Source organism: Numida meleagris, chromosome 5 (genome assembly GCF_002078875.1).
Source record: "Numida meleagris isolate 19003 breed g44 Domestic line chromosome 5, NumMel1.0, whole genome shotgun sequence".
Classification (NCBI taxonomy): Eukaryota; Metazoa; Chordata; class Aves; order Galliformes; family Numididae; genus Numida; species Numida meleagris.
The window spans coordinates 32824750-32846701 of record NC_034413.1 but is presented as its reverse complement, the minus strand read 5'-3'; the positions used below and the strand labels follow the sequence as shown (position 1 = coordinate 32846701).

The following is a 21952-nucleotide window of genomic DNA, read 5'->3' as shown; positions in this document are numbered from 1 at the left end:
GTAAGCAGTAATCCAGTGCTTCCCAGCAGAGGTCAGTTTTCCCAATATCAAATTCTGGTCATACTGCAGCTGGTTTGATAGACATATACTGTGAAGTAGAAGAACAGTTGCATACTCACAGAGTTCAAATTGCTGCAGAAGTCCCACAGCCATTCCTCTGCTCTTTCAGGTGTATTACTTTTTGCTGCTTTTACTTCTTAGTTCTCTTTCTACCATAGAGAGCAGACCCTGTGTGGATATTCAGAAAGCACTGAGCACATCAAGATGAGTTGTAATCTAGAAGCGAGCCTGGGTCACATTATGGAACTGCATGGGGTGAGGTGGGGAGGCATTAAGAAGAACGAGGAAAGGGCGTGAGAAGCACAAATAGCCTGCTGGCTGAGTCTGACTCTTCAGTGTTTTTATTGCAGACAAGAGGAAGAGAGCAGCGGGGCTGAAAGTGGAAATGGCACATTTCAGAGATGAGAGAGGAAGAGAAAAATGATGGAGTATTAAAATGATGGGAGAGAAAATGGGAGCAACCACCACAAAGAGAGGCAGCGAGTCATGTTTCAAAGGAAACTGAATGCAGGAGAGTTGTGGTTAAGTTCAGTGGTGTGTGAGATCATCTAAGGGTCTGGCTGGGCTGGAGGGGAGCCACCAGCAATGCACCTATCTGTACCCCCTTCAAGTATCTGTACTGGTGGCTTTGCAGTCTTGACATTTGAAGTCTGGCCAAGTAAGCAGGAAGGACTGAGCCTAAAAAAAACAGCAGATCTGCCTCCTTTGCTTTCCTTTCCCCAAATCTTTGTCACTCTCCCTGCAGAGGTGATACCATTTCACCAGTAAAACAAAGACCAGTTCTCCAAGCAAGCCACAGACTTCTGGCACAGGGTGAGAGACATCGCACCTTTCAGTAATGTTACCTCACCTTTGAGTGATTTGGATTCTCCTAATATGCTCATATATAGGCTTGCTCTTCCACTCTCTACCACCAGGTAGCTCTATTCTCTCTTCTTTGGGATGGAAGTGTCATGCTCTGTCTTGCTGGCAGGGAAAACAGTGTCTCCAGAAGCAGTTCTAGTTACTCAGATGTATCATCAAAGTAGGAGTATGCTTGACATTTGGGGAAAAAAAAAAAAGTTTCATATGAAACTGGAAGATTTAATGGGAAGGGAAACAGAAGAAGGGGAGAGCATACAGGCATTGCCTTTTCTATTGTTTCTTTGATAGTCACTCCAGATTGATACACGTGTGAACACTAAAAGGCCTCTCTCCCTTAATGTTTTTTTCTGGAAAAATGGTGGGTTCAGATATCCATCCACAACCTCCAGATGGAGAAAATGGAGAAAAAGGGGATATAGCCGCACAGGGCTCATTGTTCTGTTGCTCACTGGGCAACACCAGCAACAAATGACAATGTTTTGTGCTTTGGGACTAAGAATTTTATTGTACATTTACTACAAGTCAATAGATCTCAAAGGTGATCCACTGCACAAGTTGTTGTCTGAGGATGATCGGTTTAGAACTGGCTGTGTAGGTCTGTGTATCCTAGTGTAGGACTGCCATCAGGTTACACCTGCTGTACGACAGATTTCGTCTCTGGAAGCTTTTATGTCAAGCGTTAGTAATTCTGGTAGAGATGGAGGCGTGGTGAAGTCACTGCACCTGAGGCGGATGAGAAGTCTGCTGCTTAACCCACTCGTTGATCAGCTGGTGAGCAATGGCCTGCTTGGGAGGGAACCAGGGTAAAAAACTTCCATCATCTTGCTTTGCAGATTTGGGTCCTCGCTTGAGACCCTCCAAGATTTCCTCCAGGCCAAACCAGCGGGCTTCCTCCAGCTCCAGGCTGTTCATACTGATCTGGAAAGAATTAGGAGAGTAGCAGTTCCTTAAATCAGCTTGAAATGTGGGCAGCAGTCCCTCGTTCTTGCACCCAGAAAGATCCCATGCTAGAATCCCTGGACAGATTAATTCACACTTGAATTGTTGATGCCAGCACAGGAGAGAACATGACTGCCCACCGGTGTTTGCTTAGGGAAGCCACGAGTCAGTTAGCCCTGTTCCATTGTGGCACTGGTCTGCAAAGTACTAGTGCCCAAGTACAGTAATTAACGTAGCAGAAACTGCATGTTCTACAGCAAATATGTTCTGAATATTAGAAGGTACCTGCTCTGCAGAGTTAAGAGGAAAAAAAAGTAGAGGCATTGTGCTCTGGGCTTGTACATACAGTGACCTGTGCAAAATTTTACATGTTAGAACAGAAGTGATCCTTATTTTCCAGTCTCTTCTTCACTTCTGGAAGCTAGCTGAAAACAGCATTTAGAGAGGAGCTGATGCTATCCAAGCTGAAGTCTGTGGACCAAAAGAGATCCTGCTATGTAAGGCTGGCATTAAAATGCCTCAGAGGAACCTGAGTCCACTCACCTCCATCTGCTGTCCCCTCACCAATGCGTGACAAGCTATCATTAAGCAGCTGCTGGGGAAGGGCCAGTGCTGGGATGCTGAGTACCAGAGTGACTCCACCTCCAGGCCCACCTCTTCTGCCACCTCTCGCCGGGCTGTCTCCTCCACAGCTTCACCTAGAAGCAATCATAGCTGAGTAAGGGCAGGTTGGCATCAGGCAGCAAACCACGGCAAGAAAATGTAGGTACTCTAATTTCTGAGGTGTTCCAGTGCTGACTGCTCAAGCATGAGTGGGAGCTCTGGCTGTGCTGACCTGGGAATGCCTGCTCATTGAATTGAGCATCTTGCTGCCAGTGCTTACCTCCCTTAACCAGAGCCATCAGAGACACTTTTGGCTTTGTCTGCATGCACCTGGTGGACAGAATGCGGCTGCCCCCTTTGCTCTCCTTTTTAAGCCACTTTCCCTCCTGTAATAAGAGGCCTGTAGTTTTGTGGGGGCTTTTTTACTGACCCAAATGGTATGAGATACAAAATGGACTAAGAAGTATCTGGGGGTTCTATTCTGGGAAGTCTTATAACTGAATTTACTATCAGGGACTACAGCAACTGATACATACTCATAATTCACCCATTCTCTTCACCTATATACTATTTTGAATCCCATCTGAATAACGCTGCTGACACAATCCTTATTTTTGTGGTATCATCCACATTGTCATTCATCTTTTGTGAGCAGGCCCTTGATTGATGTCCCACAGCTCTGCACGTCTGAAGGCTCCGTGCTGGATGAGAGGCCACCTTACCCAGGTCACAGAAGCCAGACAGAGCAGTGTACATCCCCTGAGGAAACGAGCGCTGTCGTGCAAGGAGGCAGCGGCTGCCGTCAGACACCAAGATGATAACTACTGGAGACATCTAGAAAATGCACCCAAGCACAAAGGAAGGACTTCAGACCAAACATGTAAGCGCACATGGCAACTTTTCCTAGCTGGATGGGGCTCCACACGGTCCACGTGGCCCAGCAGTGACCTTGTGCTTACTTGTTCTGCTTGGGTGCTTACCTGTGGGTAATAAGTTACTCCACTGGCGTGGCACACCCGCTTGCTGCCAGCTACGTTTTTCTGAGTCGGCCGCCCAGTTTTGCTACAGTACTGGTGGGAATCATGCCACCGGAGAAGGGCCTGGGCCTGTGAAGAGGGAAATACAGATCTATGGATGCCCAGAGCCAGGAGATGATTCAGAGCAGTCTCCCTGAGTGATGCTTTGCTGTTTTCTCCCCAGCATGTTATTATGTGCATGAACTCTGATTATGTTTGGAAGCCTCTATAAGGTCAATGAAATATGGGCACTGTTTTGATAAATGGAGTCTTCTGCAATTGGTGTTTTATGTTTATTGCTTTAGCATCCAAATTTCATCATTTTAAGGGGAGGTGGAGGAAGAGTTGTTCTTTATTGGGATACAATGGGAGTAGTAATGGGAACTGAAATATCCTAAGGAGATGCCAACCCCAAATGCTTTTTGTGAAAAATAGCCCAAGCATCATAAACGTTACAGAGCGGGAAGAGAAACGTTAATTACTTCTGCTTATCAGTTCGGACAGCTAGTTTTCACACACAGGTCCTTTCTTAGGTCTTCCAAACAGAGCATGTGGAGAGTAACAGTTTGTAAGTGTGCAGTTGTAACAGAGCAGCTCTGAAAGAAGATCTGTAAGGCTGCTCTTGAAACTTAGTTTGCCAAGAGGACAACAGAAAAGCCATGTGTGTTAACTGCTGAGGACAAACCAGAATTGCTGAGAGAACTGCTGCTGCTGAGATCAGTATATTTCATGCTGTGCATACAGCAGGTTTATGCTAAAAGGCAAATTACTGCAATCATTGTTAAGCCACTTGTCTCTTTCTCTTCCCATTGCAGCTTACTTTTGTGACAGCAAATGTGGGAGAAGAGCTGAAAAATTATAGCATCTTTGTACCTAGTTGGCTAAAAACTTACCGTAGGTACTTCCACAATACATATTAAGTCATAAAACAACGTGAGAGGCAAAGAGATGTTAGGAATAATAACCTACCGAGGCCAGGAAAGGAGAATCCTTCTCATCCACTACAAAGAGAGCCTTTCGTAAGTCAGTGAATGATCCCTCGAGCTCAGCCTCAATGACTGATTTTTCCAAGGATCCTGCTTAAAAAACAACAACAAATCTGTGACCGCATGAACTGCAGTTCTTATCCCAACTTTACACCCTTCAGTGTGCCAGTATACAATTTCTGGAAGTTCCCGTGGAAGTGACATCACATCAGTGGTACACATTTCCAAATGTTAAGTGACCTGCAAACAGCCCACTTTTACAAACACACCCAGAGGAGCCACAGTACAGTGCGGTGGCTCAATCACTATGCTCACAGCAGCTCCTACAGAGGATCAACTGAGTCCTCTTGGGCAGTAAATAATCACCCAGCATGGAGAAGGGACGCTGCCTCAGCAGCATCTTTATCTCAGTGCATCAAATGTGATGCCAACACAGATGGAAGAGGAGTCATCCCAACCTAAATCCAGGGCAAAGTGTGGTACGTGCTCATCTGAACAACCAATCAGCACCGACTTCTCTATCCACTGTTCAGCCTCTTTGAATTTCTCCAGGATCCTTTTCATCTCTAAAGAGCAGGAGAAAGGGGAAGGAAAAGCCGTAAGGAAAGTTAATTCATACGACCATGAAGCTCCTTCTGCATTGCCAAGGCTCGTGCAATCTGGGCTCAAGGCAGCGTGCTCACTGAGAGGGAGGGGAAGACTGGTGGAGACCAGAAGAGTAGCTTCCTTCCTACCTGTTGGATCTTTTGACCATATCAAGATAAAGATGCAAATATTTTTATGCTTGGGGAACAGCTGTCCATCCCATTTCTCTCTTACACCAGCTGATAACTTTCCCTCAAATTTCTCAATGCTTTGGTGCTAGAATTTGTTGTTTGTTATCCTGCCAGCTCTTCAGAAGTCACGGTCCCAAATATTTAAGATTATAATCTAAAAACAGCTCAGGCAAATTTTAATACCATATGTACGTGAGGAGCATGAGCTCACCTCTACATGCTAAGGTTTTAACTCCAAATAGTCTTTTTTCGGTAACAAATAGCACGCTGTATATAACGAAATGTTTCATGCATGTCTTGAAAGATTTGTGACCCCATGTAAGGTGTTGCCTATTGCAAATGAGCCCGTATCATTTGAGCTGCATGACCTGGGAGATGCCTTGTCTGGACACCTGCTTACCTGCTGCACTGAGCTGTGGTATCAAATATTTCTGTCCGACTTCCTGCAGGAAGGGTGAGAGATTGTGAAAGAGGTAGAAAGTTCCTGAGGTCTGGGCTTGTCTACACAAGCTGTCATCTTCCTTTAGCTTATTTAAGTATCTGCAATAAGAAGACAATTAGGAAGATGAATTCAAGATCATGTTGATATTACCTGTGCTACGCTTATTTGGACACATTTATGTCAGGCAGAGCAGACCCAAGATGTGCAACCCAAGTCTCTCAGTCCAAGAGGTCTCTTTTATGGATGCGATCATTTGTGCGCAGGAAACCTCGATCTTTCCCTTTATGCTCCCAGGCTGGAAGGCTCCAAGTCCTGCTCAACAAGACTAGTGGGTGCTTCAAATTTTCCGTATATTCCCCATCAAGCTGCATGCATTACTGCAGGGTATGGTTTGCCTGCTACACCGAGATGGGACGTAAAGACCAAGCTGAGTCCTAGGGCCCAGCTAACTGGGTTCTGAGTTGGAAAATGCAATCTTTAGAAACAGGGTCTTGAGATGTGCTTCTTTCAGACTGTATAAAGTAGTATTTAAATGAGGTGAGCAGCATCGCTTCAAGTCTGCCTTAATTTTTTTTTTAATTCTTTAGCAAGCACAGGCATTCATTTAGAGAGCTTCAGCCTAAGACAACTAGCTCTCATTGATAGTGAAGGAAGTGGAGAGATTTTGACCGCTCCCATTTACTAAGCACATGCAGCACTCCTGGATCACTGCTAAACTGCTACAAGATGAAACCTGGTAGGTTGATCTGGGTAGGGCTGCTTGTGACAGTGAACAAGAGTGCCAAATCCTGGTCTCAGCACAAACAAGAATCAGATGAGAACTTACCTCATTTTTCTCACATAGGTAGAGTGTGACCTGCAGAAGAGAGCAACTCTTCTATATGCTGCTTGATAAATCGCAGCCATAATCAGCACCAATGGGAAGCTGTCTGTGCCTGAAAAGAGAAGCACAGAACATAACACAGTGGCCTTGCAAAGGTGAGTTTGATTTAAAAGGTGCAATAACCCAATGCTATGCGCTTACAGAGCCTACAGGATGCTGGCATTTGCTTTCTAAAATAAGTGTGCACAGAAGGTCTTAAAGTGCTATATGACGAGGTTAAATGTTCCTGTCCTAAATTCCTGTACCAGTGGGATAAAGAGCAGTGGAAGTGGCCGCCTTCTTGTTTGTTTCCTACGCAGTTGTAATGGCCTCCATCCAACTGAACATCCTATTGCAGCAAGCAGCAGATCTGTGGGAAAGGCATCGATGCCAGAAGAGAATGAAAGACAAAATATTGGTGGCGGAAGAGAATTCCCAGAGCTGGATGAGAGGCAGCAGTTGCAGCTGAACTGGATCATCTCCAGCTGAGAATGGCTTTTGTGTCAAAGGATCCCACCACATTGTCGGCTCAGGCACTTGCAGACTGCAGCTTGAACTCAGCTCCAGAAAACAGCCAGAAACTGACACCTCAAGTGTTCATCTGAAAAAAAAAATGTGCTATGATTCACAATCCTCAGCAATTATGTTGAGTATTTCACTTTCCAACCACAGATCTCAAAGCTCTCTAAGGAGGAAGTTGTGTTTCCTTCGTCCTGCAGGCTGGGATGTGTAAGCTGTGCCAAGGAAGAGGTGGCGAGTCCTTCCTCTGAGGAAGGCCGGTGACGGCTCCTGAGCTGGGTGGTGCCTGAGCAGAGGCTCCTCTCCTTGCAGGGAGGCAGTCTCTGTGCTCAGTGGTGTGGAGGTGTCACGATGGCTCCTGACATCTCTGCCCACCCAGCAGGAGGCGGATCGAGACTTCACAAACGCTTTGTCCACTTACTGCGCTCGGAGCAGAAGGCGTACTGTCTCCAGCAGCAGGAAACAGCTCCGAAAGGCCGCCGTTGTCTTCAGCTGGCAGTGCTGCTCCTCCAGCAAGCAGAGATAACAGCAGCTGTCTGACCGCCTCGAGTCGCTCTTCCCCCAGCAGGAGCTCTGGGAAATGTAGTCCGGAAACCCTGGGCAAAGGATCAGCTCCTGCAGCTGCGGGGCTGCCCGGGGACGAGCTCTCCTTGCTCGCTTCGTTCCGCCAGGAATCGACGTACTGTACTTTGCCAAGCAGAAGCTATTACGGGAACAACGCTACTGCAATAATTGGAGCTATTCTGAAAGTATTTGTTCCTGTTTGTTTAGTTTCTATTTTCTCTGCGAGCTTCTCTGTTTTCTGTCAGTAGCATAAGGGCATTGTTTGAAGCTAAGGACTGTACGTCCCCAAAGAGGAAAATATGCCAACAGCTAAACACGTCTTAAGAACGGAGCTGCTGAGTGCTGTAGCACCCGGACCCACAGCGGAATTTGCAGTGGCTCTGATTAGAAAGTGCCCTTTGCCAGGAGGGATGTCAGAATAACAACACGTATTTTTCATGCCTTTATAACTGAATATGTTTCTCTGGTACTGAAAACATTACCAGAACCTACCTGCCTATGTTGAGGAGAAAGGGAACTTTATCTACGTGTACAAGTTTTCAGCACCTTTTGCTGTTTGGTGAGATGTTCTAACTGAGATTTGTCTCGTAACTTGAGAGCATTGCTTGTAAAAAATAATGAGAGGATGCAGGGAAATACCACTCTGGTTACCAGCATTGCTTATGAGTTTAGGTGTAGTTATGCTATTTGTGGGCCTGCTCTATTTCAGGAAGCACAATCTTATTCACCCACAAGGCTAATTGGATTCATGGACAAAACAACTTCCCTTAATAAGATAGAGGATTGAACTATAATCTCTAAGGGAAGTACGCTACTGTTAAAACAAGCCAGTAGAACCTCTTGCTAAAAGATGTTTCTTTTCTAGGAAAAGGCCGGGGAAAGACAAACCGCTTCTTTAAACAGAAAGTTAATGAGTAGTCTTTCCCTGTCATTACGCTGTAGATACAAACCAACCCATAACTGCTGAGGCTGCCCAGAGGTGGTGGGTGCCCTGTCCCTGCAGACACCCAAGGTCAGGCTGGACGGGGCTCTGAGCTCCTGATGGAGCTGTGGCTGCCCCTGTTCATTGCAGGGGAGTTGGGACAGGAGGGCTTTGAGGGACTGTTCCAACTGTAAGAATTCTGTACAGGATCAGTTTCATTTTGTCAGCAGCCTCATCTTTGGCATTGACACTACTGCTTAACAAACAAGATGGGCCACGTCAGCCTGGGAAAATCCTGTTAAAAGTGAAGTTAAAAATCAAAACGTTACAGGTTAGGAAGCTAGGGAGGCGTTCTGTTTGCAGGAGTAAGTTTTGAGTGCTCCTGCCACATCTCCAGAAGCTGCTGCTCCACCTCGGCCCAGCTGTTCCGGGCTCCCTGGCCGAGGGCTCTCACCAGACGCCTCAGCTGGATGTCGGCGGGCCGCTCCCCGTTTCCGGCCGGCCGGAGGAGCTGTGTTTCTGTTGGAGGACGACCAAGGCGAGAGGGAGGGAGGCTTCTTTCTGACGGACGGTTCCGCTGGAACCCGGCTCTCTTCCTGCAGCAGCGACACGGCACTCGCAGCGCAAGCCGTATCCACACCGGGATCAGCGGCGGCCGCGCTCCCCCGGGGGAGGTCGGGACGTCCACAACGCCACACGGCGCCCGGACCCCAACGCCCACGTGGAGCGCCGCTGGCAGCGGCGCCTGCGCACCAGGGCGGCCGCCGCTGTGACCGAGCTCACGTAGCGCGCCGGCTGCCGCCCGCGCCCCGCCCCCTCCGCGCGCGGCCCGAGGGGGCGTGGCCTGCGCGCCTATAAAAGCCGCGGCGGGTGGCACCGCGCGCGCGGAGCGTGACGGCGGCGGGTGGCTGTGTGGGTCCGTCGGCAGAGCGCGGCCGCCCGCTCCCTCAGGTGAGGCTCGGCCTCTCTTACCGTGCTGGGACGGGACGCGCTCCGGGGGGGTGGGGGCGATACGTGGCAGGCGCTCCGCCGCCGGTGCCCGGCCCTGCCGGCCCTTACGTAACGGGGGGGCGGGAGCGCGGCGCCGGGCTGGGCCGAGGCCCGCACCGCTGTCCGGGGCGCTGCGCCGGGAGGGGCCTCTCCGCGGGGCCAGGGGCCGGGGGCTGCGGGGCAGCCCCGTTTCACGCCACTGCCCTGCTCCGAGCGGCTCCTGCTCTGCGCTCTTTGCGTGTGGGGCGGGGGTGGGGGAACGAACCTGATTTAATAAATTGAGTCTGTGTAACACAAAGATTGTCAGTAAAGCCCGTGTTGACGCGGTATCTTTGCTGTCACTTGCTCTGTGTGTTTCTGGGCAGCTTTTTTCAGTAACGTCAGACAGAGTCGCTGCTCCTCTTGAGAGGAAGGGGCTTTTTGCTGCTGCAGAACAACCTGTGCGGTTGCACATCCAGCCTCGAAGAGCTCCCGCCTGTTGCAGTTTTCCAGCTGTTGATCACTGGGATTTTCCTGCTTTCGTTGTGATCATTCTTAATTCTAAAATCATCCCTATGGATATTCTGCTAATGCATGAATAGGAGGGTAGCCTTCTGCTTGTTGTGTCTAATAAGATAAGTGCTCTGCTGCATTGCCAGTGCTCTTTGTCTTGGCTTGGAAAGTAGAAACAAGCGTGCTTTGGGAGGGCTGTCTCCATTCAGTCCCCCTGTGTGAGAAACCCAGTGACAACGTGCTTCCATCCCCTGGTGACATGCTTGTGTACAGACTCCCCTGCTCTGCAGGATTAAAACTTCAAGCACAGTACCGATTTTGGCTCTGAAATTCATTCTCGTCTCTTACTGGCAAACAGCTTCTGTTGTGCAGGAGTTGGAAGACGTACTTAAGGTCTTAGAGGTGTAGGATCTGGTGCTTTTAATTCTTTTCAAATAGAAGTAGGAACACAAAGTCCTTCATGTGTGCTACAAACCAGCAAAAAGGCCAAAGTACCACAGAAGGTGATCAGCGGAAGGCTTTATGAATGCGGTACTCAGTGCCTAACAACCTGGGGAAAGTTCTTTCATTTTGGGTAAGGATTCTAGTCACGAGTCTCCAGCTGCAGCCCTGTTCAGAGAGGGAGCCTTGCTGCAGGGGGCAGCTGCCACTACTTGTGGTGCTCTCCTCTGCCCCCAAACTCTGCTTGCTCTCTTACATTTAAGTAGATTGCTTACTACTTAAATAAAAAAAGGTTATTTTGGTATTGAGTTAGAGCTGCTCCAGCTCCAAAGTCAACGCTCAGTTTCTGTTTCCTATCTGCAGTTTCTTGCTTTCTGGATCCTGGTAGGCACTGGGGAGCTTGGAGTAGATGGCGAGGGTTGCTGTGTAATAGTACTGTCTGCCAGACCCTTTGGTCTTCAGCCATCGTCTATCCTGATTTTGCTGCTGTGAGGTTTTTTCACTGTGTACTTGGTCTTAGTTTCACTTTTCCTTGTGCTTGCGTGGGTGCTCCGTGCACATCCTCTCCTATACAACTCTGGCAACTCTATAGAAGTCCTCAGAAAACCACCTTGAAGGTCCGTCATTTGAAACAGCGTTTGTTGCATGTCCCTACTGTTAGGGGAATTCTGTGTCACACTTGGCAATATCACTGCTCTGTTGTACTTGTATCTTCATGTTTGTTTCTTTGCTATTTTTTCCCAGTCATTCGTGTTTCCCACTCAGTTGTGTTTCACAGTTTCAAAGCTTAGCAAACATACTCCTTACAGAAAGTTGGGGAACTCCTGTGTTGAAGCTGTCAGCCACACTCCCACTGGAACAGTTCCCTCTGTATGTGGGCAGCAGGATCCCCCCTCTCCGAGATGCTCACGTGCCATGTTGGTGTGTGCTGGAGCGGCACAGCTGTGGAGGAGAGCCAGACTGACAGCAGTAACAGAGGAATTTCATCTCGGTTTACTGCATGTCTCTGACAGGAAAAAATTAAGCCTACTTACTTGGCAGCTCATGTGTGTAAGAGACTTCCAGCACCTTTCTTAACTGAGCTTTATTTTCTTTGATTTGGGAACCTGTAGTGATCCTCCAGCAGAAGTTTTGAAATCCACGCTACTTAGCAACTGCTGCTGGGGCAGTGAAAGCTGCTCAGCTGGCTGCTGCCCTGGGCTCTGCTTCCAGCTCAGAATTCCAGCTGGGAGGGAAGGCATCTTGGGTGGCTGCACATTGCTGCAGGACCTGAGCCCTCGCGGAAGGCAGGAGAGCTGGAGAGTGTGAAGAACAAATGAAATTGGAGGTGACCTCTGGATGTCATCCAGCTGAGCCTTCTGCTTGGAGTTGGGTGAGCTTGGGCTGGGCTGCACACGGACTTGGCCTATTTGAAACTCCTCCAGGAATGGGAAATGCAGTTTCTCTGGGCAGCCTCTTCTATGCCCAACTGTTGTCACTGTGACAAACTTTATTTGTACCTAAACAGAGTTTCCCTTGTTGCAATTTGTGACCATTGCCACCCATTCATTCACAGTGTGCTGGTGAAGCTAGGAGCAGGTAAACAAACAGCTCAGTGAATTCTGAGGACTGATAATGTTAGCAAACATTTGTCGTGCAGTAAAACTGTGCTTGGTAGTTGATTCACAGATGTGTTGGCTTGGCTGCTGAGTGAGCGGGAAGCACCCGGCTTTCTGCAGAGCAAAGCAGGAGCTGAGCGGTGTGTTTGGACGCAGCTTTTTTAAGGGCAGAGCAACAAGAAATTTGTCTTTGAGAATACTTGCTTTCGAATGCAACTTGTTAACTTAAGCAATTAACTCAGTTGGAGCTCTTGTTTAATGAGGCTAACATCAGTCACAGGATAAGCAGCTCTTGTGCAGATATTATCAGTATCTCTGGGTTATGTTGAAAACAGTGAGCATTTCAGGCTAGTTGGAGAGTTGGGTTTCTGTTACTGCATTTTGGGCTGCAGTTCCACAAATGCTTTAAACCTGTGCTGCTACCAGAAACAACATTGCCTGCCATTACTGTCTTTGGCTGCCAGTTCTGCCTCCCAGCTGCTCTGTCATGGATGTTGTGCGGCTGTATAGCGAATGGAATCGGAGCTGAGCTGGGGGAAGAAAGGGAGCTGCAGGGTTTTTTGTGTTAGATGAATTGGGTTTGCAATAGTCGGATTTAGCTTGGTGCCTGGCTGCCCGTGGTGGGAACAAGCAGGTGAGGAGAGGAGGTGAGGAATGCTGCTTTGGAGCACCAGTGAGGCTGAGGGCTCTGACTTGGTGTGGGCAGAAAGCAGGCCGCCAGCTTTCTCTTTCCAGATTTTTCTTTGCAACTCAATCCAAAGCAAATTTTTTTCTTCCCTAAACGGGCAGTGCGAGCCACTTTATAGCATTACTTCTTTTTTTTCTTCCTTTTCCCTAAATTAATCATCTTGCCTTCAGAAGAGCTGTAAAATGATTTCTGTTAGTACCTGTGGTTGTTCTGATTCACCTCGAGGAGACAGAATACCCGAGAGGTTAAGCTTTCACATATGGGGGGGGGAAGCAACAAAATGTGAATTCCAAGAGAGCCTGATGACTGTTGAGATATTCCTTAGTGAGAGAATGAGCTGTCTCTTAGAGTCAAGTGTGCAGTGAGTAGGGGTGTTTTACCTGCTTTGTTTCTTTTGTAGATCCCTGGTGAGGTGACCGCTTTGAGCTACAGCCATGGCATCCAACAAGATGTGGTACACCATTGCCCTTGGATTTCTGCTGCCTTTTTCTTATGCCCATACAGACTTCTTCACCTCAATTGGTGAGATGTGCTTTGGCGTGTATGCTACTTAGCTGAAAGAATTTCTTTATGACTGTCAAACTGATTCTGCAGTGATGTGTTAATGGAGTGCAAGGCTTTTATTGGGTACACAGTTAAATCCACTTATTAGTTCTTAGGGCCCGATTGGCTTCTTTCTTGCCTCTGAGAGAAATATGCTTTAATTCAGTCAGTGCAATTAGTCTGATGACCGAAGTGAGGCTTTATTTTGTTATATATTCCTATGGGTATTGAATTTTAAACACAATTTCAGTGTGGCATGATGCGCGTTTATAAAAGCAAGCAAAGCAACTGTTGGAGGAACATAATGATAGCAATATGTCAGCGTACCTTCTTTTGTGTCCCAATGGGACGGAGCTGAAGGTGTGACTTGCATCTCTTCATGGTGAACCTGTTCTGCCTGCTTGCAGGAAGGGAAACAATTGTTAATTAATCACTAAGGCTGTTTGGGTCCTATGGAAGTCATGCCAGTAAGCTTACAAGTAAAACGCTGAGGTATTATTGTGTATCAAAGATGAATTCTTTGTATATTTAACTTTGTCATTATTTGCTCTGCATTATGTGTGTTTGGATGAAAGCTTACTCTGTTCCAACCGACTTCCTTTTCCAAATGAATCCTGAATTAGTTCTAATAATAAATATGTGATATTATGTTAATTTCCATGGCAACGAACTTCGTCCAGCATGAGATTTTCTCTCTCAAAAAAAGAAAATTCAAGAAGCTTTACTCAAGTACTCCTTCAAGTTTAGCTAACAGGATGTGGAAGCATTTTGGGGAAGGAAGAGAGGAAGAAGACAGAAGAGAATAAGACTCTTCAGTTTTCAGTTTTTCTTCTTTGTTTTTGTTTCTCCTTGTTTAACCAAACCGTTCAACTTTTTTCTAGGCCATATGACAGACTTAATTAATACAGAGAAAGATCTGGTGATATCACTGAAAGATTACATCAAGGCAGAAGAAAGCAAGCTGGAACAGATCAAAAAGTAAGCAGCTTGTTTGATGATGCTGATAGCTAATAATTTGAGTCCGGCCTTATGTAAAAAGTGCTTCCCAAGGCTCAGTACACCTGAGGAATTTTGCCTCTGAGGCAAAGATTAATCTAGAAGTTGTTACCGGGTTTTTGTCCCCAGAAATAACTTCTAGTTTTGTTTTATTATATCCAAGCAGATTGAACAACAAAAAATGTGTAAGTATAGCTAATCAGATAAGCTTCACAGCTTTGTTTTTGTTATATTGGAGGTGACAGCTGTTGGGAAAAAGTTGAAATAACTGACAGAGAAGAAGCTGGGAGGAACACCTGCATCTTCAGAGCTTGTTGGGCTCTGTTCTCAAGGATATTGGTAGCTTGCATTGACTTAATCTGAATGAAAGCTGGTATTTCACTGGAATAGGGAGGATGGCTCACACCTTGTGTATGGCTTGTCGAGGTTTTTATGGAAGAGAAGCTACTTGGCAGAAATCTTGGCCTTGTAACTGTGGCTGATAGTGGCAATGACTTTCACCTAGTTTGCAGTTTGATAGCCATTGAGTGGGAAATGGGTTTGTGCATGTGCGTTGTGAATGTACAAGTTGTTGACACGAGTTTCTTCAGGCTCGCTTCAAGTCAGCCTCCTGTGTTGTTAGGAGCTGGTCCGTAGGAGCACTTGGAGCACACTGCTTGGTTGAGAACCCTGTCGGTTACTTTGCTGCTGACAGAACCGCAGGCAGGGACTGTCAGAGTGTAGGAAAACAGCTCAAGACAGTATGGGAAGAATGCTGTGGCACATCTAGCAGATGTCAGAGTGAACATGTACCTGTCTCAGACAAGCCAAATTTTGGAGCAAGCTGATTACCAGCTGTATGGGAACTGCTGAGTCATGGCCTGAACCACTGATTGAGCACCTGGAGGAAAGACCCAATCAGCCCTGGGAGCACAGGTGAAGGCAATTCACCTGTGCAACTCCTAGGCCTCATTTAAGGGCTGACTGCCCCTGAGGAAGGATCTCTTCCTGGAGATCCCTCTTTGGTGGGAGCCTTTTCCTGCAAGCCCCAAATCTTCCGATCCGGGTGAGCACTGTATTTTCCTTCCACCTTTTGTAACGCTATTTCCATCGTGTTAGTCCTGCTTATCGCTACACCAGCTCTTGTACAGAGTCCTCTGCAGCTTCAGATTTTCTGTTTGCTTTCCATTTTGTGGTTGATGTTTGGTATTCTCTGCAGGGCGTGGCCTTTTCTAACATGAATTTATCCTGTTGTCAGGGTGTCGTTGCGTGCCTTCATTTCTACAAGCGCACTGTTTGGTCCAGGGAGGGCAAGCTGCGTTGTCTGCAGACATGTAGTAGCACGGTGCTGGTGCTTTCAGCATGACTGATGTGCCTGCTGGCATCAGCCTGGAGTGAACTCCCTTGCTGTTTGTTCTGGGGTTGCACAGACGAACAGTAGTCGTTGCTGCATATTTCAGAGTGCATTGGAGCTGTGAACGGATGATGTCTCTAAGGAGCGAGAGAGGTCTGCGGAGTCAGAATTACGGCCCCACAGAAAGTTGATCTGGGCTCTCATTTAGGAACCTGAGAGCTGCATGTTTTTTAATGCAAGCTTACCATATGGAAGGCAGCCTTGTGGTGGAGGAGGGAATGCGCTTGTGATAGATCTAGGGGTGTGTGTCTAGGAAAAGGTGCATTTAAAAAGGAGTTATCAAAAATGTGCATAAAGCTTTGTTCTTGATTAGTTGTGCATGAAAGCTGCCAGCATACTGCACTGGCATTGTAGGAAGGAGTTCATTCAGCAGCATCCCAACAAAGAAAAACAAACAAAAAAAACGAGTTTGTGATTTTGGCTGCAGCCAAAGAAGATTTTTCCAAAAAATGATTCCAGAAGAGATATACAGATAATATATATATATTAGATATATAGAAAAAAGCTTGCAATTTGTTTTGGGATTTTTATTGTCTGAGACTGTTGAGTAGCCTGAAATCAGTTTTGTAGTGCTTTTACAAGAAACTTTAATGAATGTGTATCTTCACTCTAGATGGGCGGAGAAATTAGATCAGCTGACAGATACTGCTACGAAAGACCCCGAGGGGTTTTTGGGACATCCTGTAAATGCATTCAAGCTGATGAAACGGCTTAACACAGAGTGGGGTGAGCTGGAGAGCCTGGTTCTGAAGGACATGTCAGATGGTAAGTATGCTGGTAGCAAAAGCAACAAGCTCATTATGATGGTACTTCCTTGACTGTCTTTCACAGATAGTGCTTTGAATTACGTTCATAAGTCTGCTTTTGAGATGCTGTCATAGAAAGTAAATATTTCCCAGAAGACCTGCCATCTTGATGTCAGTGTGCTATTATTGGAGTTTTACAAAAATTAAAAAAAAAAAAAAAAAAACAACAACATTTAACTGGATGGAGTAATCTCTTTGGAGGCTTTACATTGGGCAAGGTATCACGTACTCACACAGTTTTAGCAAGCTAGTCTTTCAGGGCATTTCACCTATAAGTTTGACAGCTCCAGTGAAAAGAAAAAAAGGAGAAAAACCTCTTCAGAGTGCACAACGTGGGGAATTTATCTTTGAGTAAGAGCTGTTGCTGCTGATGTGCCCAGTGCCCTTAAAGTGTAACAGTGTGAAACCTCAATCCTGGCAGAGTCTGAGCATTTGTGAAATAGATCTGAATGAGTTTAGTAAATGCTTGGCTGCCTTTCTTCCTGTGCAAGAGTAGAAACTCTTCAGTAGAGAAATGAACGTATCAGTTGACTGTGAAATAGATCTTGAGTGGCAAGGAAGCTGGGCTGATTATATTTGACTTGTGAAAATCTATCTCAACAAGTAGTTGACGGTAGGTGTAGGTTTGTAGTAGAAAATAGTAACAAATGGAGCTTTCAAAAAAGATCCAGTGTTAGTCACTGTCAACGGTTTACGGGCGTCCGGCCCGGTTCCGTGACAAAGGGGACGGGGGATCCATGGGTCCACGGCCTGGGAAAAGGGAAAAAGGGTAAGGAGATGGCCCTGAGAGCAAAGAACAGTGGCAACAATCTGAGGAGAAACAAACTAATTTACTAAATAAGATATCGGAATGCAAAACAACACACTATAATACAATATAATTACAATTTAAGCTGATAAATCCAATACAGAGAGAGAGAATGTCCCAAAATCAAGGTAGGCCTTACTCTACTACCGACGATAAGACGGCTGGAGAGCAAGGTGCTGCCAAGACGAGAGACGGGCGGAAAAAGGGACGAGGTCTCGTGATCTGCAAGTTTTTATACTGCGAGCTTTTATCTTTTCCCTCCGGCTGGAAAATGGTAACAGAGGAGCAAAGTGCCGTGGGGAATGTAGTAGTCCTTCTCTTCTGAGAACCAGGTACATTCACTACATGATGTTATGATGTGGAATACCAACAACCGGAAATCACAAAACCATTGCAGTCACTGATAAGAACAACCATCTCGTTGGCCCTGTACTTGGAGTGGGAACATTGTAAGACTTGTGCTTTGGGACAAAAGAGTTTATCGGGTAGAAGAGTTACTTTCTGACAACGGCGGTGCTGTTGGTTTGTTGAGACTTGGGTCCTCGTGGCTGACTTTGCTGATGCCATTCCTTCTGGTGGCTCTGTGGGGCTCTGTTTCCCTCCTCAGTACAAACAGCCTACGGGTCTCCTGACTGTAGAAGCAGAATGGGCAGTCCTCCCTCTGAAAAGAGGATTACAGCAGCACTTTGGTGCCCAGCGCAGGGCTCGAAGGGTTGAGATAACAGCAGATTTGACTGGAGTGTGTTAACACAGGGTGCTGTGGTAGTTTGATAAGTACTGGTCACAGTGTTAATTTTTTCCCTATTTATGGAGCTCTTTGAGAGACTTCTCATGGAGCTATATTGTGTAGCACTGTGCTTGCTGCTTATTTTCCCTGCTGCATTGTTCGTCATCTCTGGGGTTGGATTAAGGTTTTTGTTTTGCTATGCTGTGTGGCCTTGGTTTATATTATGATAAAACTGGCAGCTGAGAAATTGCTGTTTTGTGTGTATTTGGCATTGCAGTCATCTTTGGGCTTTGGAACCCATATTGTTGATACTATCAGTAATTACACTCTGCTTTGTTTCCTTGGGGAGCCTGGCTTTGGAGGAGATAGGGGAGGATGCTTTCCAGCAGTTCCTCAGCATCCCTTTCACTTTTTTTTTCTTTCCCTGGAGCTCAAGAGCTAGTTACAATAACTCTTGAGAATTTTGAATATCCATGGGATGTTCAAACCAGCATGCTCCTATTGCTATGTGTCATGAACGCGTTTCAGGTTATGTTTAAGATTAAACAATTATTGTAGGGTATCAAGCAGAGATCTGCCCTAAGGCAGGACAGATCTGAGTGGCAGGGCTGTGGGGTGGTATGGGCAGGTGCCCAGAGCAATGGGCACCCCACAGCGTTTGGAACTTCACGTCGGAGCTGCTGCAGGATCCTGAAAATCTAGTAGAATATTTGGAAAGGGTCTGCTGTCACCCTGGGATCCTAAAGAGGCACAAATCACTGCAGCGTGCTGGGGCCTGGCCTATGCTATGTGCTGGATGTAACGTTTTGGGTTTTTTTGGCATGTTAAGGCATAAATAGTTTGAGTGAAGCCTCAGGATTACTCCTGTTCTTGAGAAACAAATCTACAGTAATGGCCTTTTCTTAAACGTTGGTTTTCCCTGGAATTCATTTCATGCCCTGGGTTGGTTCAGTTTTTGGGACAAAGAAGGCCAGGTGTTTCCCTGTTGTTCCAGGCTTCATCTCCAACATGACGATCCAGCGGCAGTTTTTCCCGAATGATGAAGATCAGACTGGTGCAGCAAAAGCCCTCTTGCGGCTTCAAGACACGTATAATTTGGATACAGACACCCTCTCAAGAGGGAATCTTCCAGGTAAGGGTCACAGATGTTATCTGCAGTAACACTGGGAACTTCTGCTAAATGCCCTGATCACAGATCTTTTCACTATATTCCACCTTGTTTAACTGTGTTGTGTGAAGCTACCAGCACCAGTCTCCTTGTGCTAGAGCTTGAGAATTTCCTTTTAGTTAAGTTCTGTGTCTTTTTTCAAGTAGTGGTGAGATAATATAGTGTTAATAGGTTTTAATGAAAAGAATCAATATGCTGCAGTGAGTATTGTCCTTCTGGTGAAGAAATTAGTTGTATTTCTTGGAACTTCAGCTTCACAGAGTGTATAAACTGGAAAAACAAGGGCAGAGACCGTTATCACATGCATGCAGAAGAACCTGAGCTTATGTGGCGCTACCGAAGAGGAACAGGTTTACATGCAGAAGACACACTTCCTTGTCAGAAGGCTCTTCTCTGCTGGTTTTTCATCTTGTTTCCTCTGCTCAAAGCCAGTACTGTGCCAGCTGGCAAAAAATCAACTTCACACAATCCATCTGTGTTTTTGGAAGCACTTCTTGTGGTCAGATGTCTAATAAAATTAAGGGTAATTGGCTTTATATGTTATGCTGTATAACCTTGCTTTTGGGTTTCGTTCAAGACTGTCTGAAAGAGCTACAGATTCATTCTACTACAATAAGCTGTTCATTATTTTTTTCCTAAAACAGCACAAAAATAGAAGACAAAATGCTTTGGGTGGACTGCATTTCATTGCTTCTTTTGAAGCAATAAGCTGTCCAAACTGTGCATGATCAAGTGTTATTGCAGAACCCAAAAGCTCTAGAGTATAAAAGAGAATAAGTTGTTTTTTTGGCCTTCAGAGCTACAGAGGGGAACGTGCCATGTGGTCACTTGTTTGTGTTTTTTGTCTCCTTTCCCAGAGAGTTTCCATTTGCGAGGTGGGCAAGTTTTGATCAGCATGCTAACTGCTGCTGTATTGCTTGTTGATTCTCTTCTTGCCTGACAGGCTGTGCTGTTTCTTTACATCAGTTATCAGCCACATTTGATGATTTTAAGCACTCTTTTAAGTTGCCTTTTCACATATGGATGTTACCAGAGTATGGCCCTGCAACCTGTTACTCTTTCCGGAGGATCTCTTTGTGCCTGTCTGAGAGCACTCAGCCCACCTCCGTAACACATCCCCTAAGCTTCGCATTGCCCTAGAGCTTACAGGTGGCTTCATGTTCAGAAACCTGAAATCACTGGCCATCCCAGGCTGGACCACGGGGTGTTAGTGAGCAGAAACACAGTTCTGCAGGATATTCCTTCTTGAGGACCATCTCTTCAGTTCTTTAATCTCTTAAGGCATGTCTTCAATGGAATTCCCCTGCTGGAATGCAGCAGTGGGAGCTGCTGGGAGAAATCCAGGATGTATTAAGATGTAATCAGGAATTCAGTATTGCTGTAAAGCTGACGGGTCCTGGGCAAGAAGAAAAGTTTCCATCTGTGACTTAGATTCCTTTTTTACTTTATCTCAAATGCTTTGTTTACTACAAAAAGAAACTGGCTTTTCCATGGGCCTTCATTTACAGTGGCAAAAATAGGAATCTGTAATTTGCTTACTAGTACTTTAATCTTCCAGAGGTCCCTTCAGATGTTTCTAAAATAGACTGATTTCAAAAACCTCAAGTAGCTGGGAATTCTCTGACGCTTTTTTTCCTCCTTTGCAAGTTGTTGCTGACACAAGGTGTGCTTCAGTAACATTTTGAAAACAGATTTCTGGAACTTGTTACTTAGCTTACTTTTGCTCAAAGTGTCTTGTGTTTTGTGGAAGGGGGGTTTCTTTTGCACAAGTTGTAAAGGCACTGAGCTGGTTTCTGGTATTCTGGCAATGGCAAACTGTGTGTAACCTGTCTTCTGCCAAGGGTTTGCAGGTTTTAAATGCTTAAACTGGGTGTTCCACAAATAGCCACCACAGGAGGGAGATGTTAAAGACCACAACAGCAAAAAAAATGAGTGGTGCTCTGAAGAATAGGAAGTAGCTGAATGTGGCTCTGAAGAGTGATCCAGAACAGTATTCTGTGTAAACTCTTTGTTTTGTTTTGTTTCAAATACAGGTGTAAAGCACAAATCCTTTCTAACAGCTGAAGATTGCTTTGAGCTGGGAAAAATTGCGTACACGGAGGCAGATTACTACCACACCGAGCTCTGGATGGAACAAGCTCTGAAACAGCTGGATGAGGGAGAAGTATCTTCTGCAGATAAAGTCTATATCCTGGACTACCTGAGTTATGCTGTGTATCAGCAGGGGGATCTGAGCAAAGCAATGATGCTGACCAAGCGTCTTCTCGAACTGGGTATGTGAAAGAGAGAGCTGAGGCTCAGCGAGATGTAGCCCTGTGGTTGAGGAGGTGTTACCCATTCTAAGGACTCTTGTTCTTGCTGATTTCCTGTCTTGTCTACAGGCTTTTTAAAATGAGATACCAAAACAATTCATGCTTCTGTAAATATCCCAGTGATGGACTGTGTAAAAGATGTAAACATAATCTGTATATCGAAGGCCAGTGAGAACCATTTATTAGTGTACTGAAGCTTAAAAAAAATTTTTTTAAGGTTAATGATTGCCAAAAGCTCGGTCACCAGAAATGTTAATTCCCACGTTGTTAAGCTTAAAGCCAGTCACGCTGTCCCAGCTCTGCCTGGCTGTTGTCATTTCCTTGGTGCTCCTGCTCTGCTCGGGTTGGCTGGAATGGCCAAACCCTGCTTATTGTGCTTGGAAACCTGCATGTACTGATGATCCTGGCCTCACAGTAATTGTTTTCTTAACTGTGAA

The 21952-nt window shown here is 46.0% G+C and overlaps 2 protein-coding genes across 12 annotated transcripts in view; one reads left to right on the top strand and one right to left on the bottom strand.

Moving 5' to 3' along the window:
• On the bottom strand, positions 1407-9642 carry NUDT13 (nudix hydrolase 13). 7 transcript variants are annotated; one of them, XM_021399976.1, is made up of 10 exons: positions 9526-9642; positions 9008-9149; positions 6513-6621; positions 5645-5784; positions 4927-5034; positions 4452-4558; positions 3447-3572; positions 3189-3300; positions 2407-2561; positions 1407-1842 (listed from the first exon to the last, which is right to left on the bottom strand). In XM_021399976.1, the coding sequence occupies exons 3-10, from the start codon at positions 6590-6592 to the stop codon at positions 1639-1641; spliced, it is 1032 nt and encodes a 343-aa protein (XP_021255651.1). In that variant the 5' UTR covers positions 6593-6621; positions 9008-9149; positions 9526-9642; the 3' UTR covers positions 1407-1638. The 7 variants fall into 7 exon arrangements, with proteins under 7 accessions (XP_021255651.1, XP_021255646.1, XP_021255652.1 ...); XM_021399971.1 differs by lacking the exons at positions 9008-9149; positions 9526-9642 and adding exons at positions 6711-7149; positions 7489-9001; XM_021399977.1 differs by lacking the exon at positions 9008-9149.
• P4HA1 (prolyl 4-hydroxylase subunit alpha 1) overlaps positions 9351-21952 on the top strand; it is a 29308-nt gene continuing 16706 nt past the window's right edge. For 4 of the 5 annotated variants that reach the window (XM_021399960.1, XM_021399962.1, XM_021399963.1 and 1 more), the window contains exons 1-6: positions 9351-9504; positions 13163-13284; positions 14187-14283; positions 16308-16459; positions 19030-19167; positions 21237-21476. In XM_021399960.1, the coding sequence (XP_021255635.1) occupies positions 13197-13284; positions 14187-14283; positions 16308-16459; positions 19030-19167; positions 21237-21476 (715 nt within the window). In that variant the 5' untranslated portion in view covers positions 9351-9504; positions 13163-13196. Of the gene's footprint in view, positions 9505-11700; positions 11849-13162; positions 13285-14186; positions 14284-16307; positions 16460-19029; positions 19168-21236; positions 21477-21952 lie in introns of those variants that run through there. The other variant, XM_021399965.1, reaches the window with a different exon arrangement.

Bases quoted from the DNA above. Each gene is read 5' to 3' on its own strand.
- NUDT13 (XM_021399970.1), bottom strand. From the start codon at position 6,732: ATGCCAGCATCCTGTAGGCTCT. The intron at 5,785-6,512 runs GTAAGTTCTCAT...TTCTTATTGCAG, and splicing joins ACCTATGTGAGAAAAATGAG to ATACTTAAATAAGCTAAAGG. The intron at 1,843-2,406 runs GTGAGTGGACTC...AATTCTTTCCAG, and splicing joins TGAGGGGACAGCAGATGGAG to ATCAGTATGAACAGCCTGGA.